We start from the raw sequence: 18824 nt of genomic DNA on the forward strand, positions 1-18824 counted from the left end.
TATCTAACCCACATTTTAGAGCAAAGACCCTAAGGTTGTGTTCACTTGGATGGAATGGAATGAGAGGAGAATGGAATGAAAAATTATATAGAAATTTTATGGAGAAACAAGAAAGTATGAGCTAATAGTGACTAAATATGAATGAGTTAATTTTTTTTGTGATTAAGATTGTAAAGAAATATGATGTAGAGATGGAATGAGCATTCCTTCCAAAACATGTGGGGTGGAATTCTAGTTAAAATAGTATGAATTGGAATGATTGAAGGAATGAAAATTGTATACATTTTGTTAGATCAACACCATTTTTGAGTACAAAATTCATTCCATTCTCCCTCCATTCCATTCACTCCAAGTGAACACAACCTAAGAAAGAGAAGACTATATCTAGCTCATGTATTTAAGCAAAGAACTTAAGAAACTAGCTTTTAGATATATATAGTAAAGTAAAGAATTGCATGACATGAACTTTTAATAAAGTTTTACAAGTTCCATCAAATGAAATAGAAAGAAACTCAATTAAAAAGTACTTGACACTTTTACCTTTACGATTATAGAATTATTATGCCTTATCATCTCAATGTTCTCCAACAAGTATAAATCGGAAGGAAAGAATCCCTTGTTCATAAAGTAGTGGTTCTCAATTCTAGCAAATGCCTACATCGCAAAAAAGATATATTTACATTTGCTTATTATTGTTCCTTAGGCTCAAATGACCATTGTTTGTAAGTTAAAATGGGAAGAATATCTGTCATTTAGGGGTCCTGTTTTTTTATCCCAATAATTTGCGATGTAACTAGTTCAATAACCTCACATGATTGACAATGCACTTTATATGTTAACTAGTTCTTATTTTTGATGCAAAGATCAGCCCATCCCTCATTTCCAATTAAAATTGTGTATATCATTATTAATTTTCTTCTTTTACTAACTAATATCAAAACGAACTACTTCATATATTTAAGAATGATAAGTATTTAAGATGATATTAGGTTCATTTTCAAAGCTTTGGACATGTGTTTCACGAGATTTGTACATGTAGTGCACATGTTTTTTTATATTATATTTATTTTACGTATATCCTCCTTTCTATTTAATTGTGCAATTATTATTCAAATAAGGTGAATCTATAGAAAAATATAATAAAAAAAAAAATCACATGTGCACGTCATGTGAAGGGAGCTTAAGATATTTGTTAGATTTCCCTTTTAGTTACTCACCTTCAGCTCGACCATACTTTATGTAGATACCATGGTGACATCATGGGAGAGCAATTACTTACTCGAAACATCCAAGCTGTGCAGAAAGGTGACTAGCAAAGCCCAATAGTCTCACGAGGCTTGTTAAAGTTATTTATAAACAACATTGTTTTAGAAAGAACAATTGTTACAAGACAGATGAAACAACCATTTGTAGGTGACAAACAACGGGGTATTCTTGTCAAGTAAAGCATTCTAATTTTTCTTTATATATTTTCTGTTAAACAATGGCACATCGACTTTCCTATGGTCGGAAAGCATGGCAACGATAGGTTTGAAAAAGATGCCTTGTTGTAGCATTTTGTAGACACAATTTGAGGCGCACACAATGATTTAACATATAAAAGATTATTGTTTGAAAGCTTAACTACAATAGTTTAGTTTCAAAACTCATTTTTTCTATTTGATACACAATGGTTTATATAACTTAGAACAATTGTTTAAAAGTTAATGCACAACGATACAGTTCATACAAAGTGTTATTTTTAATTTATTTACGCAATGGTTTAATGAATAATCTATTTGTTTTCGTTTCTTCATAAACAGTGGTTTACTAGTCTATGTATATTATAGTTGCTGATGCCTCTTTTGCATAGTACTAACCCTCTGCTTTGAAACTAGCCTCAAAAACTCTTATAATTACAGCTGCTGCCACTCAATCTTCCTTCTTCTGCTGTCGACACCTGGCTTCTGCACGTGGGGAACTAATGTTATATCTACTCACGTGCACTGACATTACAGCTATTACTCCTAAATGGATGGATGTACACTCCTGCTAATTCAAACCGATTCCCAGCTTCCTCCGAACGATAACCCTCGGCCGACTGCAGGTACTTTTTCATTCATTAACAATTGAAATTTCAAATTTGAATTTCAAATTGAAAAGCTTATGACTGTCAATTATTCATTCCCCTAAATCATTTCTCTCTTTCCTCTCTACTGCTCTTATCTCTATCAAATGTATATCATCTTATTTTACTGATCATGGTTGTTTACTTCTATTGCAGGTGCATACAATAGCAGTTCGATGGATTGAGATAAATATAAAACTGATCATTCTAATTTTTATATAATTTATCTTCTCTCTCAGATTTTTATCTTATATTTATTCATTTTTTTGTTCTTCTTCATTGCAGGTTAAACCAAGCACAAGACCTATTTGATTGATGGTTTGTGATAATAAGATGGACAAATTCAACAAATCAATATACGAGGCAAGATTTGTAAGCTTTAAAACTTGATGATTATTGTTTCATATTATATTTGTTTTGTATTTAGAAGTTTGTGGAGGATGTGTTTGATAATATGTCTGAGAGAAAAAGTTGATGAATTTATCGTGTTGATATGTCTTTCTGAACTTGCCGATTACTGCATACACATTACATGCATAATTTGTATATGCCGCAATCTTTCACTTTCAGACCATGTCCAATGTATTTCAATGAGTTTGATAAGCCCTTATTGTGTTTATCTTGATGAAATGTTTTCTTTCCATGTCATTTCTTTTCAGACATAATATTTTATTAATCGTGACCTCTATTTTTTGTAGCATGAAGAAGATTCCACCAGATCATAGCACTTCTTTACTTTTGATGATATGATCCAAGGTATAATTTCTGCCATTTTTGCCATTCGGATTTCTGTTTATCAAATTATCTGATTTTAGCTATAACTATTAGGTTACAAACTATAGAGTGTTATGAAGCGCAAGAAATTTGGAGAGGAAGAAAATATCTCGGGAAATTCAATTAACATATTTTCCTTTTCTCTTTCTCCAGTCACCCCTGATAGCCATGGTATCATCAGATTTCTATGTTTTTGTATTCGTTAAGACTTTATAGGATGTAATGAAATGCAACTCCTGTGACCTTGGATAATAGTAATTGCAGTTTATCAAATGGAGGTATAGTTAAACTTTCTGTTAATAAAAGTTCAATATATTTTTGCCAAATCAAGGAGCCCGCTATGTAACATACGTAACATTGCCAGTAGTGCTGTTACTTAGCTATCTAAAAGAGGTAAAATTGCGCTAAATATTTTTGCCTGTGAGCCAGACTTATACAGTAGGATTTATGAAACTAATTTCCAAGATACGATAAGGAAGCTTTTTCATGACAGTTCAAATCAGAATGAAGACATTAACAAATAACTGCAAGATGATGAAAGTATTGCTAGATACCTTATCCTAATGAGGATATAATATATTCTTATTTTTGTGGACTGCCAAACTGAAATTAGCAATTGAATTTCTATGCTAGGTTGAATAAATTTTAGTATCTAAGTATGGCACCATGTTGCCAAGGTGAATATGAGAAGCGAAGTGATGGAGCACCTTACACAGGCTATCCTGCTCAATCCTGCATCAGGTATATGTAAGATTCAAATGTAACTGAAATTGGTCATGTATATTAATTTATGTCGTTGGACCATGACAAGTTTGTTTTCTACTACAGCTTCCTTAGTCTACAATGCCAGACCCTCACAATTTAGAGTTATGGCTAAAGGTACAAATTTCTGCCTGTCTGTTAACTCTGCTTCAAATTTTAGACCCTTTATAGCACTGGGAGCATTCACTGTGTAACTATATTAGGTTATTCGAGTATTGATGATGACTCCATTCCTGGCTTGGAATTAGATTCTGATAGTGGTCAGCACACTTGATCCTTATGTATTTTGTAATTACTACTTTATTTTGATCATAGTTAGGAATTAGATTTGGCTTCCATTCTTTAATAGTTTTTAGGTAAAAATTGAGTCTTTCTAACATAAGCTATGCAGAATACAGAAACAATAATACAGGACTCTCGGAAAGTGGTACTTGAGAATAATCAAATATTCGCGGTAAGTGCTAAATTTAATAGCTCAGAACTTGATAGGCTGGAAAGCGCTGATTCGACTACTGAAATAAAAGTATTGGTGGAATTTTGTCTTAATGTTGATAGAGAAAATATGGTCTCAGGATCAAATACTGCTGGGATACTTAGGATCTTATGTTATGATTTATTTTATGATGTGCCTGAGGAGGTAGCAGAGAAGAAGGTTAGTTCCTGTGGTTGAGTTTTTCAATGGATCTCCACCATAGCAATTGCATCGATACTTCCTTTGGAAAGGACCGTGCTGGTGATGTGATGACTTTAAATATGTATGTAGATCTGTACAACATCTATACAGTACCCGCATATGTAAAATAGAATGGAAACTGGTAATTCATTCTTTTTATCAGTAGATGGAGATAGATGTAGATCGGAGGATATGAATAGATGTATATATATCAAGAGGCGGTGAAACCAAAGTGAATGAAGTCATTAATTGAGATTTTAAAAGATTTTTTTTTTCATTTATTTAATTCAATGATACTGTATTTGGATTTTATAAAACGTATCAATTATTGGGATATTCGATTAAGATTTTAAATCATGTTACAAAATCTAGTGGTATTAAATGTGGATTTTAATTTAAGCTTAAAAATATGATGGTATTCAATTGAGATTATTTAAAGGGTCATCTTCCCTCACAACCGTGTGTCAGGGAGGGCCTATCTAACACACTGTACCGGGCCATTAGCTCTATATTTTAAGGGTTTATATTCAATCTTATTTTTTACTGGATCGGCTATAAATATCCGCCGAACGGGAATTCGCCTTTCTGTGGATAATATTCGCATAATGAAACTTTTCCAGTCTGCGGATATTAATAGCGGATCCATTAAAAAATAATATTGAATCTGAACCCTTAAATATAGAGCCAACAGTCCCCGTATAGTGTGTTAGATTAATCCTCTCTGACACACGATTGTCAGAGAACAAGACCCTTATTTAAAATCCATTATTGTAAAAAGCGGGAAATAGATTTAATCAGTGAAATTACAAAACAAGGATTAATCGGTGATTATTCTGGTGATTAATGAAATAGTCAGATATTTAATTAGTTCGGCGAGTTCCGAATATTTAATCAGTTCGGCGAGTTACGGAACTCGCCGAACTGATTAAACAATATTTTCTCCATCTCATATTTTCTCCATGTTTCTAATTTCTTGATAGATTTATCTTGAATTTCTCTTTAATATTTCATGATTTTGGACTCTGTTAAACAATATTACAAAATGTGCTATGTTGGTTGAGAAAATTAAGTTAATTAAAATAATTTTGTTTTTTCAACAGGTCATTTTCGTCTTAGGCTTTTTTTTAGGTGTTTTTCTCAGAGAACAAAGAATAATATCATGATGCACACCTATGACACAAAAATTTGATTATACAAAAATTGATTGTAGATTCTCTACTTAATATGATTGGGAAAAAAAAATATTAAAATGCAAAAATTACTAAATCGAAGGAACATATTCCACCTAATTTGAAATTCTTTGGTAAAAGAATGATTAACACAACAAATGGACTCGCATGCACAGTATCAAACCAAGTAAGTCTATCTCATAAATTTTATTAGACATCTTAATAATAACATAAACATATCATCTGAAGGAACTCAGAGAAGTTTCTTATAACTTATATGACAGTCACTAATTATCATGTGTGTGTGAAATTATTGAACAACTACAAAAGATAAAACAACCACCTCAAAAAACTATAAATATCCGCCATGCAAGTGCTAACATGATCTTCAAGGAAAGAATAAGTATATGTATAACAATAATACAAGATTTCGTAGTAAGAATACATGTGAGAAAAATATAATCAAGTCATGATACTTTGGACATTGCTGAAATCAACATCTCAAGGATCTTTCTATATGACAAATGATATATGACACGACCTAGATTTCCACGAAACCAACTCTACTATTAATAAGGTAATAAAATAATTGTGATGTAATCTAAAGTCTAGCTTACACTTTAAATTAATATTATATAAAAAGTGATCCTATTTGCAAATATAGTTAAAAAAAAGTAGGTTAGAATCTAAGAGAAAACTATTTAGGTTATTCTAAAAATTCTGACAAAACTTTATTGGCAATTTGTACTAGCATGAGAAATGTAAAACTAATGTTGAAAACTATAAAGTTAACACTACTTTTCGAAATATATGGATATAGAATGGAACTTTTAAGTCCTATGTATTGTGTATTACAAAATAATATGTCCTTCTGAATGCAAAGTATATGAACTACCAAAATTATAAACCACTATCACAACTAAACCTAACCTAAATTGCTCTGTGAATTGTCATTGAATTATGCATTGCAGTTGGATTTACTAAGCGAACTTAGATATATCTTAGGCTTAGGAGACGAGAGAAAAATTGACAAACATAAAGAAGGATTTCTAACAAACCTTGATAAAAATTCCTCAATCCTTTAAACAAAAAAATCTTTCCAAGTTCCAATCAAGTTCTTTAAGCTTGAGTTTCATCTAATTCCATTATTTAAAGGCCACATGCACAACTTGTACCTAAATCAAGCTATCCTGAACATCAATTGACACAAACCATATACATTCCTAATAATAATAAACAAGAACCTATATGAAGTAGTAACTCATAGTCACGAAAGTAATTACCATACCATACCATACTATACGTACACAGTATTCCCGCTTAGAGCAGGGTCCGAGGAGGATAAAATGTACGCAGCCCTTCCCCTACCCTTAAAGTAGAGAGGTTGTTTCCGTGAAGACCCCCGGCTTAGTGCACAATAAATAAAACAGTGTGTGTGATATAATATTAATATAATACTCTGTTTGTCGATGATGGGTGACAATGATTTGAAACAAAAATATCAAACTGGATAAACACTGTCATTGCACACTTTCTTGAATTAACTTGATTCCTTCTTGTGTAATCCTCTATCCTTATCGGTTCTCCTTTATCTACGCTGCCAAAGCAATCACCGCCAATACACTAACCGTATTTCTTTCCTTTCCCACCCCCATGTAATACAGGGACGTTTCAAAATACACACTCAAAATCAAAAATAATTTTCCAGGAACTCTGAATGATTTCCATTGTAGACTATGTTGACACGAATTAAGACACCCCACCCACAAGAATGAGGTTGTCACGCCAAAATCATTCAAAAACCCTGTGAAACCTTGCCAAATTCTTCGACGAACCAACATCCGTGATGTGCATCACGAAGATGGTAAATAAAACTGACTTCACAATACCATTCCGCAACCGCCGTCTAGCCAGTTCCTCGTTGATATTTTTAGTGACCACATGCAACATGTATTGCAGTCTTCTCTTCTCGCAAGTCTAATATTCTCAAATATATATCTGTATTCCAAAGGTTTGATTTCCATGAATTGTGATTCCTACCCGACATGTACACAATCTAGTGAAGAAGGGAAATGGCCTAACAATAATGAGACGATTTTCTAGAAAATGAGAAGAATATCAAACCCGATCGATAAATTACGCAAATATGTCCAGAGAAATCCAACAATGACCACAACAATAGAGCAAGTCAATGTTACGACATATCAATGTGTGATATGTGAATATGTGATGTGCGTACGTATCACGAAGAAAGCAAGCAACACACATGAAATACGTGTGTTAACCGCCAACAAGAGCATCCAAGAATTTTGGGACGAGCATGATGAGAAAATCCCACTTTTGTAAACCTTACACAATAAATACAATAAATAATTTTTAATGTTTTTAGCAAATTGCGGAACATGTACCGCTTGCAACTATTTGTGCCCCTAATTCTGCAAGTAAGCAATAAGATACAAGTTTAGAATTAATAGATTAGTATTTCTTACATAGGCATTGGTTGTTACACGCATATAATTGGAGGCATTGCACATATAATTCAAAATAGAAAAATAGTACAAAAGAAAAGAGTGAAAAGTGTAGAGTTACTTCAACTCTAGACAGATGCTTGCACATGAAATTGACATAAATTCTTTCATATTTTGAACTCTGGTTACTCATTACGCTGCCATTTTACCGGCCATGGCCTTTCTAAATTCTATGAATTTCTTAGCATCCAAATTAAAATTTCTTAAATTATTATATATATATATATATAGGTATATATATATATATATATATATATAGAGAGAGAGAGAGAGAACATGATATATGGAAGTCCATATAGCAAACATATAGAATTTTAATTTAATATGTTAGAATGCATCGGAAACTCGATTTTGCATCATTGATGATGCCCTGGGGAGGAATTTGAGTAACTCATTTTCAGTTTGCTGAAAATAATTGCATAAAACACCATAGGTGTATATACATGAATAGCTAGGAACAAGAAAAAGAAAGAACAAAGAATAATATAGTAGGCAAAGGTGATTCATTGTTATATATACTGTCACAAAATAAGAAAGATGAATTCAAATAAAGAAAAGAAAAGAAAGATGAACAGCTAAATGGAGTTGAGAGGAAAAAACGTGAATTTAGAAGTTTATACACCTAAACTGATGAACTTTAATCTCTCTCCTTCAATTTAATCAACCATTTATAGTAAAAACATTAAAGTATTGGACGACATATATCAGCTGCAGAACTCATAAAGGAGTTACACGAAAAAAAATGCTGATATAAAATGCATTGGAAAAGGAGATCAAGGTTGAACGGATTATGTGAGCATTTGTTTATGAATAGGGAACATATAAATGAAAACACCGAGCATTATTTTTTAAAAAAGCAAAATTTATAATTTACCCAAAAATACCTTTGATCACCCTTTGTAACACATACTAATATCATGATAAATAGATAAGTGATTTAAATAATTTCTCATATTATTTAATCTGAAGCCAATTTAAATAATGGCCTATTTGGGAACCATGATTTCATTTTAAATTATGGATTTGATCAAATAACCTGTTTGGGAATTCAAATTTGGATTTCATTTGAAATCCAGACATTCAAATATCAGATTTAGAATTTGAAATGACAAGTAAAATCTTGTCATTTGAAATCCATCATTCGAAATGAAATGCATGTTTCCAAACGGTCCCTAAACTTATTTGATCATTAGATTTCGATATTCGAAATTAATGGAGAGATGAACCAAGTTGCCCTCAGGAGGCCTGAGGTCTGGTCCCGACTAAAACCACTCATATATCAATCCCGCGAGATGTTTTTACCCACTTAACACATGAATAACAAAGATTTATATATACTTTACTCATTTCTGATAAAAATCTTTGTAACTGTAGAGCATAATTATAAAAATACAATCTTAACCCCTTGTTTCTTGATACTCTTTGATCTTTGACATTAAAAGACGGGATCGTGAATTAGCAAAAAAGAAGAAGAAGGGATCGTGAACTTTAATTTAGTTTCATCATATATTGATAATGAAATGTTAGTTTGTGTTGGTTGAACAACTGACAGATGGAGATGGAAATTTTAGAACACCAATATCCTGCAAAAATAATTAATAGTGATTGCTTTGAGAGGCATGATACTATCACTTTTTTAAGGATTTATTTCGCCCCAATTAATAGACAATTTGCTAAGAGGTTACTAGAGAAATTATCCTCACTGGATGCAACAAAGTATGGATAGCTCACATCATTTAAATAAAAAATATTTAAAGATACAAAATAGATTTCACATTTATCTTTTCCATTTTATTGGTTCTATTTCTATAATACAATATCCCATATGCAAAGACAGGAAATGAATTCATTACAGAATTATGTACACAGCTATAAAGTATTAATGCCCAGGCTTCCTGTCTAAAGCTTTGGATGCCATCCTCTTCTTCCCATCCCGGACCTCCGGTATCCACTCCTCGATGCTTTTTCGGGCTATGATTCTTACAATTGTCACCTCTTTCGTTTGTCCTATATATCCGAAGTACTCTGTCCATTGCTTGTCCATCAACTGCTGGATTCCACCAGGGCTCCAGGAAGAGGATATGTGTATGTTAAAACTATCTCAGAGATCATGCCTACAAGGCAAAATATACGGGGTCTTAGAGCTTTACAAAACTATGTAGTCCATAAATGTGAATAAAAGATAGTTCTGTAAAATACTTTCTTTATTGCTGCACGGAAGAGTTGCATTATGATCTTTAGGGCATAGGTCCAGATGAGTACATATCTGGCAGAGTCGAAGAACTATGCCAAGCACGGCTATATAGTGGTTTCTGACTGTGCCTGTGGAGATGTAATCCTAAACGGCAGTCTTAGCCTCCACTTCCATCTGATCGTAAAGCTCTCTTTCCTCAGCAGAAAGATCGACAGGACATATTTTCATTATTTTTTGAGGCAATCCGAGTATGTTCTGCTTTTTTTGTCCTCCTCAAGCAGATGGCTTCCATTACAGCCTAACACAGAACATGAAAAATCTTTCAAATATACAGGCAAAGAATGTTAAAATGTGTAGCTGATGACAGTGAAATATATGTACCTCTAACCGAGTGACCTCACTACTTGTGCCACTGGCTTTAGCAGCGTCTTTTTCCAGGAGTGTTTATCTGTAAATGGCTGATACTTCAAAAATGACATGAAAGAATACATGTCCATTGTAGTGTTCTGTAGGGGAGTTCCTGTGACCAGCCACCTCCGTCTAGCATTTAACCTAAGTACAGCAGAGGCTTGTGTAGGAGTGGAGTGCTTAATCAGATGTGCTTCATCCAAATTCACCCTCCACCAAGGTACTTGGAATACGGGTGATCCCGATTCCAGTTCAGACGCCAATAAAGAGTACGTGGTCAGTACCAAATCATACTTTCCAAGCTCCATTGGGTCCTTTATCCTCTCTCCATAATACAAGTAAACACTTAACTTTCCCGGCTTCGTGTGCGTTTTCAATTGCTCTTTCCACGTCGAAAACACAGAAGTCGAGGACACAACCAATGTTACTGTGCAAGACTTGCATACTTGCCCAGTAACACCTGAAGACCAAATAAAACCCAATTTTACTGATGTACCAAGAACAATCCCGATGATAAAATACCTAAAAGATTAAAAACAAGATTCAGACATCAAATAAATAATTTTAACACACAAATATAAATCAAATCAATTTAATCAAAACACCACACATACCTAAAAACAACAATTTCAATCATCCCATCTACTTTTTGAATGGATCTCCACCATAGCAATTGCATCGATGTGCTGACTTTGACTATGTAGATCTGTATAACATCTATACAGTACCCACATATGTAAAACAGATTGGAATTGAAAACTAGGAGTTCATTCTTTTTATCCCTAGATGGAGAGATATGTAGATCGGATGATATGAATATATAGATACCAAGAGGCGGTAAAACCAAGGTGAATGATTGCTTAAAATCAAAGCTATGTAGGGGTATTAGTTGAGATTTTAAAAGATTTTTTGTATATTCAATTAAGATATTCTTAATATAAAATCTGGTGGCATTCAATGTGGATTTTAATTTGTGCTTAAAAGATAATGATATTCGATTAGAATTATTTAAAATTCAATATTGTAAAAAGCGATCTGACTTAATCAGTGAAGTTACAGAACAAGGATTAATCGGTGAATAATTGGATTGATCGGGAATTAATCGGATGATTAATGAAATAATTAAATATTTAATCAGTTCGAGGAGTTACGAAACATGGATTAATCGGTGATTAATCGTGATTAATCACCAAGTTTTAGGACAAAGTTAAAATTAAATTGATGGTGATGGATTTTTTTGGACTTCATGGATTTTATAGGATTGTTTAGTATATTTTAAGATATTTGAATCCTACCAAACTCCATGAGATTTTAAAAGATTTGTTTCATTTATGAAATTAGGGGATATTCAACTCGGATTTTAAAACATAATCTTGGGATATTCATTTATGATTTTAAATTATGTTACAAAGTCTGGTGGTATCCAATGAGGGTTTTAATTTATGCTTAAAAATTTGATGGTATTCAACTGATGAGATTGGTTCAGCTGGTTAAAAGGGACTTGTATCCATGAGATTTTCAAGTTACTTAAATCCTAAAGACTCTACAATATTTTAAAAATCCGTATAAAATTAAAATCACACACAATCTATTAAAATATGTAGACTATATAAGATACATTAAAATCTGAGTTGAATACACCCCCTTAAGTTCTTATTTCTTTTTATTTTTATTTTTGTGAATGTCTCCTATTATTTAAATGACTAAAATTTCTCAATTAATAAAAAGGAAATGAATGATTATTTGACCACTATTTTTTGTGAATCATTTGAATAAAATATTTAACTATTTTATAAGATATGATGAAAAAATGAAATTTAAAGTTAATTTCAAAATACAATTGAATTATATTATTGATATTTTCAATTTGAATCACTATGACAATGATAAAATGTTTCAACGAGGAATAGTGGAAATAGTTGACAAATTATAACTTGTTAAGAAGAAAAATTTTATAATTCATTCTAATTGAAATATTAGATTGCTGTATTCAGGGGGAGTATTATTACTTTTCCTAAATATGGTGTAATCATCAAAAAGGGGGAGATTGATACTCTCAAGGTTTTGATGATCACACTGCCAGCAAGCTAATAGCATAAAACTAGTGCTTGTTAGCGAGCTATCAATGATATATACATGTGCTAACAGCTTAATAAGTTTCAGTGTTATGTTCAACTGTCAGCAAGCTTACAGGTTCTATCAGCAAGCTCGCAGCGTGAACAGAATAACAATTGGATAAGGATTAAAGACGAAAAGCAAGGAGATTTATTAGGAATCGATTTGTAAGGACTTTAATATTTATATATGACTTATATAAATATTAGAGCTCAGTTTTAAATCAGTATTTCAAACAAAAACGATTTCCTAACTTGTAGGAGTGGTTATCTCTAGTTCGATCTTATCTATAACAACTCCTATCCTATTTCAAATTATGGTTTTTATATAAACGTTTTACTGAGATATTTACAACGTTTCTACGCTTTTTACTCAGTAAACTTCACAAGATTAAACGTTCAAATTGGGAACAAATTATGCGTGAGTTCGGTTGGAACAAGAACGTTTGAATTTGTTAGCAAATTGACCGTTGGATCTTTGTGTATATAAACTTGAGTGTGGTTTCCGTTTTGGGAGAGAATAAGAACACACTTCAAGCTTCTGAAATACAACACACTTTCTTTGCAAAATCTTTACTTGAGCTCTAGTGCTTATATTTGATTATATATCTATATTGAGTTCATAGTTTCGGTTGTATTACACTCATACATTGTATTGTTCAAAGTGTAAAGGTTTGTTGCTGTGTATCTAGCTTGTGAAACAAGGGAACAAGGGGACTAGTTAGCTAGAAGAGTATACTTGGGAAGTATAGGTCTTGGAGAGCTTTTGGTTCGTGGTTCAGGGGTTTCAGCAAGCTGATAACAGGAACAAGGGATAGAGGGAGTTATATTATTGAATCATTGTAATCGTTGACATTATTGATTAATAATATAATCTCTTACCAGTTGGTAGGGGACCAGGACGTAGACCATTAGGGTTAGGGGTCGAACCTGGCTAAAATTCTCTGTGTTGCTAGCTTACTGATTATATCTGTTTTGCATTGCATCTGCATTGTTAGCTAGCTGACTGTTTACTCTGAAAATTAACAGCAAGCTGTCTGCGACAGTATAAATATTCGGTAACATCAAAAAAATCGGTCATATTAGCCATAACACCTATTCACCCCCCCTCTAGGTGTGTAATTTCAATTGGTATCAGAGCTGTGTTTGTACTAATACTTCTGTAACAGGAATAGTATCGATCGATATGGCTGATAACTTTCAGGGAAAGTCCGATTTTAGAGCTCCTCTCCTCACGGGTTCTGACAACTACAATTGGTGGAAAGGCCAAATGGAGGCTCATCTATCCAGAGATCCCCTAATGCAAAGAGTTGTGCAAAGAGGTCCTTATGAATATCGTGATAGCGAGGGCAAAGTCAAGGACGTTGATGTTCTCACAGCGGACGAGCTATCAAAGGTTGCTGCCAATGGAAAAGCAAGGAGTACATTAATCAATGGGCTGAATCAAGCTGAATATGACAAGGTCTCTTCTCTCAAATCTGCAAAAGAAATTTGGGATGCATTGGAGACATATCACGAAGGCTCAAAGGCATTAAAGAAAGTCAAGCTCGGAAAGCTTATGAAAGAATTTGGAAGCTTTGCTATCAAGAAGGGAGAATCCATTCGAGAAAGCCAAGCTAGATTCCAAGTCACTCTCAACAGTCTTGAAAGACTTGGCAAAAAGATTCCTCAATCGGAAATCAACATGAATATTCTAAATGCTGTTCCATTCGAATATGGTGCCAAGGTCACAGCATTGGAGTCAGCTCTTAACATTGATACTATGGATCACCTGGCTATATTTGCTGAGTTGGAACAATTTGAAGCTAAGATTGAAGCTAACAGCTCAGAAAGCAGCAAGCTGCCAACAGAGAAAATGAAGAATCTTGCACTGCACTCCTCTGTCAGCAAGCTGGAATCAGATGAGGAAACAGAATCAGATGAGGATCTAGCTCTTATGTCCAGGAAAATCAAGAGAATGATTGAAAAGAAAAACAAAATGAAGCGTGAAAAGGGCAAAGCTTTTGGTGCAAAGAAAGATCCAAAGGATGATGCATGTTTTGAATGTGGCAAGAAAGGGCATTTCAAAAGAGATTGCTACAAGCTGAAAAACAAGTCAAAGCCGCCTAGACAGCAAGCTGATTACAAGAACAAAAAGAAATCCAAGGCACTTCTAACTTGGAGTGATGATGAAGATGAGTCAGCTTCTGATGATTCTAGTGATGAGATGGTGAATTTGGCTCTTGTTGGTCTCGATGGCTCAATTGATACAACTGATTCAGATACGGACACTAATAGTGAGGTAAACTCTATTAATTCTGAATTAAATACTATTGATACAACTACTTGTGAACTAACCATGCAGGATAAGAGTTGTTTATCAATAATGGAACTCATTGATCTAAAGAATGAGAATTATGAGCTCGAGAAAGAAAATGTCCATTTGAAGAAAGTCATAGGTGATTTCTTGAATGAAAAGAGTGCCAAAGCTAGTAGTGGAATCATTGCTACCCTCAAGGAACAGATCTCTCAACTTGAAGGGAACAACATGCAAATCCAAAGAAGGAATGATACACTCATGAAGGAACTCAGCTCGCTGAGAGCAGATCTTAAAACTAAGGATGCAAGCTTGGAAGCATTCGAGTTAAGCAAATCCCTAAGCTTAGCCGAAATCTCTATTCAAGCTGAAAAGATCAAATCATTGGAGCAAGAAGTCAAAGATCTTCAGAAAGCCATGGGAAAGTTTGTTCAAGGAGAAGAAAGTCTCAAATCTATAATGAAACAAGCTAAAGGTTCTCATGACAAAGGAGGCATTGGTGCAGCTTCTACATCCACTTCTTCAATGAAATATGAAGGGAAAAATGGCATTCCATACAATTATGCCATGCCTTGGGTGACTTGTCACAAGTGTGGAAAGAAGGGCCATCTTGCTAATAATTGTCCAATGAAGAATTTTCAATCAGCAAGCTGGGAAAGGAAGTCAGCTCACAGGCAGTATGCTGACAACAGAAACAGACAGAAGACAGCTCCAAGACAGTATGCTGATAAGACCGGCAGAACATGGAAGAAGAGTTCTAAAGTGGTCCAAATGTGGATCAAGAAATCTGATCTTAATGTTCTATATGTTTTATCAACTAACACTGTTGGACCCAACAAAATTTGGGTACCAAAACGTTGAGTTGTTTGTGTTTGTTTTGTAGGTTTGTCTCGTGTCTAAAGTAAAGCCAAATCAATGGATATTGGATAGTGGATGCACTAGGCACATGAGTGGAGACAAATCTCAGTTTCTAAGCTTGAAGATGAAGAAGGGTGGTCGTGTCACAATTGGTGATAGCAAAACTCTTCCTATTCTTGGCAAAGGAACTATAGGTAATAGTATCATTTCTATTCACAAGGTACAATATGTTAAAGGCCTTACTTATAACTTGCTTAGTATAAGTCAGTTATTTGATGATGGTCATATGGTTAACTTTGGTAAGAATGAATGTACTATACTTGTTGGTGCTAACAAAACCCCTCTAGTTGCAAAACGAGAAGGAAATATATATGTTTTGAACTTTGAAGAACAGGAGGCAGGTGTTTGTTTAGCAGCTGTGGATAATAATCCAGAAATTTGGCATAGAAGGCTTGGACATGCTCATATGGATCATCTCAGCAAGCTGTCAGCAAAGAAGCTTGTTCGAGGACTACCAAAGCTTAAGTATGTCAAGATGGAGACATGTTCTGCTTGTCAATTGGGAAAGCAAACAAGGACTCCACATAAGGCAAAGAAAATGGTATCTACTTCTAAACCTTTAGAGCTTCTTCACTTGGATCTATTTGGTCCCGAAGCTTACAAAAGTATTGGAGGTAAACAATATGCCTTTGTTATTGTTGATGATTATTCTAGATTCACTTGGGTATTATTCTTGCGTACTAAAGATTGTGCTTTTAGTGAATTTGAGAAACTAATCAAGTTGTTTGAGAACAAACTAGATACAAGACTTGTAGGTATTCGAAGTGATCATGGTGGGGAATTCCAAAAAGACTTCATTACTTATTGTGAAGAAAGAGGAATCTCTCATGAGTTCTCAGCACCTCGTACACCTCAGCAAAATGGAGTTGTAGAGCGTAAGAACAGGTCCTTACAAGAAACAGCTAGGACATTGCTGCAGGAGAGCAAGCTGCCAAGAAGTTTTTGGGCAGAAGCTGTCAACACAGCAAGCTATGTTCTTAACAGAGTGCTTATCAGGCCAATTCTCAACAAGACTCCTTATGAATTGCTAAGGAAAAAGAAGCCTAATATCAGCTATTTCAAGGTTTTTGGATCTAAGTGCTTCGTACTCAAAACCATTGATAGGGATGGTAAATTCGACTCTAAATCTTATGAAGCTATATTTTTGGGTTATTCTTTAACAAGTCGTGCTTATAGAGTGTATAATCTTGCTAAACATACTGTTGAAGAGTCTATTGATGTTTCATTTCAAGAGTCTACTGATGATCTTGCAAGGGATGAGGAAGAATGTGCAGGTACAGGTACTAGCAGCAAGCTGACAGTGAAGGAAACTGGAAATCAGCAAGCTGACAAGTCAACTGCCACAACTTCAGAAGGCAATAAAGCGACTGAATCCACTCCATCTCTTGAAGAAACTTTGGATAAGATGTCTAAGCTTACATTGGATGAATCCAGAGGTCAAACTTCATCAGCAAGCCAAAATGTTGTTGATCAGACTCCTCCTAGGCAGACTACAAGGAATGAAGAGGTCATAGCTCAACATAATCTACCAAAATCAACTAGAACAGTGAAGAATCATCCTCCTCAGTTGATCATTGGAGATAAATCAGCTGGAATCAGGACAAGGAAAGCTCAAGCCAACATTTGTGCTTATGCTGCCTTCATAGCTCAAGAGGAACCAAAGAATGTTCAAGAAGCTTTACAAGATGAAAATTGGATCATGGCAATGCAAGAAGAACTCAACCAATTCGAAAGATGTGATGTATGGGAACTTGTAGATCCACCAGAGGATGCTTCAATTGTTGGAACCAAATGGGTGTTCAAGAATAAAGTTGATGAATTTGGTACTATCACTCGGAACAAAGCTAGACTTGTTGCACAAGGATACAATCAGCAAGAAGGAATTGATTTTGATCAAACATATGCTCCGGTTGCAAGATTGGAATCTATTAGGATGCTATTGTCATTTGCATGCTACAAGAAGTTCAAGCTACATCAAATGGACGTCAAAAGTGCATTCTTAAATGGATATCTCAAGGAAGAAGTCTATGTCAAGCAACCACCAGGATTCGAGGATGAAAAATATCCAAACCGTGTCTACAAGCTCAAGAAGGCACTATATGGATTAAGGCAAGCACCTCGATCATGGTATGAAAGGTTAAGTGAATTTCTGATCAAAAATGGTTTTATTAGAGGTAAAATTGATCCTACTTTGTTTACTATCTTCAAAGGTCAAGATATATTAGTTGTTCAAATATATGTAGATGATATTATATTTGGATCTACTAATGATTCTTTGTGTAAGTGGTTTTCAAAGTGCATGCATAGTGAGTTTGACATGAGTATGATGGGAGAGCTCAATTATTTCTTGGGGCTCCAAATTAAGCAAACTCCAGAAGGAATTTATGTGCATCAATCCAAATATATCAAGAATCTACTCAAAAGATTTGGATATGAGAATATCAAGGCGAAATCAACACCAATGAGCGTTGTCAGCAAGCTGACAGCAGACGAAAATGGTAAAGATGTTGATATTCGAATGTATAGAGGTATGATTGGAAGTTTACTTTATCTTACAGCCTCTAGACCTGATATTATGTATAGTGTTTGTGTTTGTGCTAGATTTCAAGCAAAACCAAAGGATTCTCACTTACAAGCTGTTAAAAGAATATTTAAATATTTAAGTGGAACTATTACTTTGGGCTTATTCTATCCTATCACAAATGCTTTTGATCTTGTTGGGTATAGTGATGCAGATTATGCAGGTAGTCAAACTGATAGAAAAAGTACAAGTGGTGTTTGTGCATTTTTGGGTCAAAGCTTGGTTTCTTGGTTAAGCAAGAAGCAAACTTCAGTTGCTCTATCTACGGCTGAGGGGGAGTATTTGGCAGCTGGTAGCTGT

At 34.2% G+C, this 18824-nt stretch overlaps 1 protein-coding gene and 1 pseudogene across 10 annotated transcripts; one reads left to right on the forward strand and one right to left on the reverse strand.

Annotated features, from left to right (window-relative positions):
- Positions 1-1921: 1921 nt before the first annotated feature.
- On the forward strand, positions 1922-4564 carry LOC135151667 (uncharacterized). Of its 10 annotated transcripts, none has more exons than XR_010290516.1 (8): positions 1952-2086; positions 2393-2470; positions 2806-2863; positions 3515-3622; positions 3710-3760; positions 3847-3903; positions 4035-4097; positions 4199-4564. XR_010290516.1 is itself a non-coding variant. In XM_064090701.1 (8 exons), the coding sequence occupies exons 4-8, from the start codon at positions 3565-3567 to the stop codon at positions 4238-4240; spliced, it is 264 nt and encodes an 87-aa protein (XP_063946771.1). In that variant the 5' UTR covers positions 1952-2086; positions 2393-2470; positions 2806-2863; positions 3515-3564; the 3' UTR covers positions 4241-4564. The 10 variants fall into 10 exon arrangements, 8 of the variants coding, with proteins under 8 accessions (XP_063946767.1, XP_063946768.1, XP_063946771.1 ...); XM_064090701.1 differs by having other exon boundaries at positions 4042-4097; XM_064090700.1 differs by having other exon boundaries at positions 4042-4097; positions 4216-4564.
- Positions 4565-8346: 3782 nt separating this feature from the next.
- On the reverse strand, positions 8347-8414 carry LOC135151845 (small nucleolar RNA snoR60; annotated as a pseudogene).
- Between the last annotated feature and the right edge of the window lie 10410 nt (positions 8415-18824).

The sequence above is a fragment of the Daucus carota genome, chromosome 3, assembly GCF_001625215.2.
Source record: "Daucus carota subsp. sativus chromosome 3, DH1 v3.0, whole genome shotgun sequence".
Taxonomy (NCBI): domain Eukaryota; kingdom Viridiplantae; phylum Streptophyta; class Magnoliopsida; order Apiales; family Apiaceae; genus Daucus; species Daucus carota.

Coding starts and splice junctions, on each gene's coding strand:
- LOC135151667 (XM_064090697.1), top strand. CDS start 3,565: ATGAGAAGCGAAGTGATGGAGCACCTTACACAGGCTATCCTGCTCAAT. Junction 3,761..3,846: donor ATTTAGAGTTATGGCTAAAG/GTACAAATTTCT, acceptor TAACTATATTAG/GTTATTCGAGTATTGATGAT. Junction 3,904..4,041: donor GGAATTAGATTCTGATAGTG/GTCAGCACACTT, acceptor TGCAGAATACAG/AAACAATAATACAGGACTCT.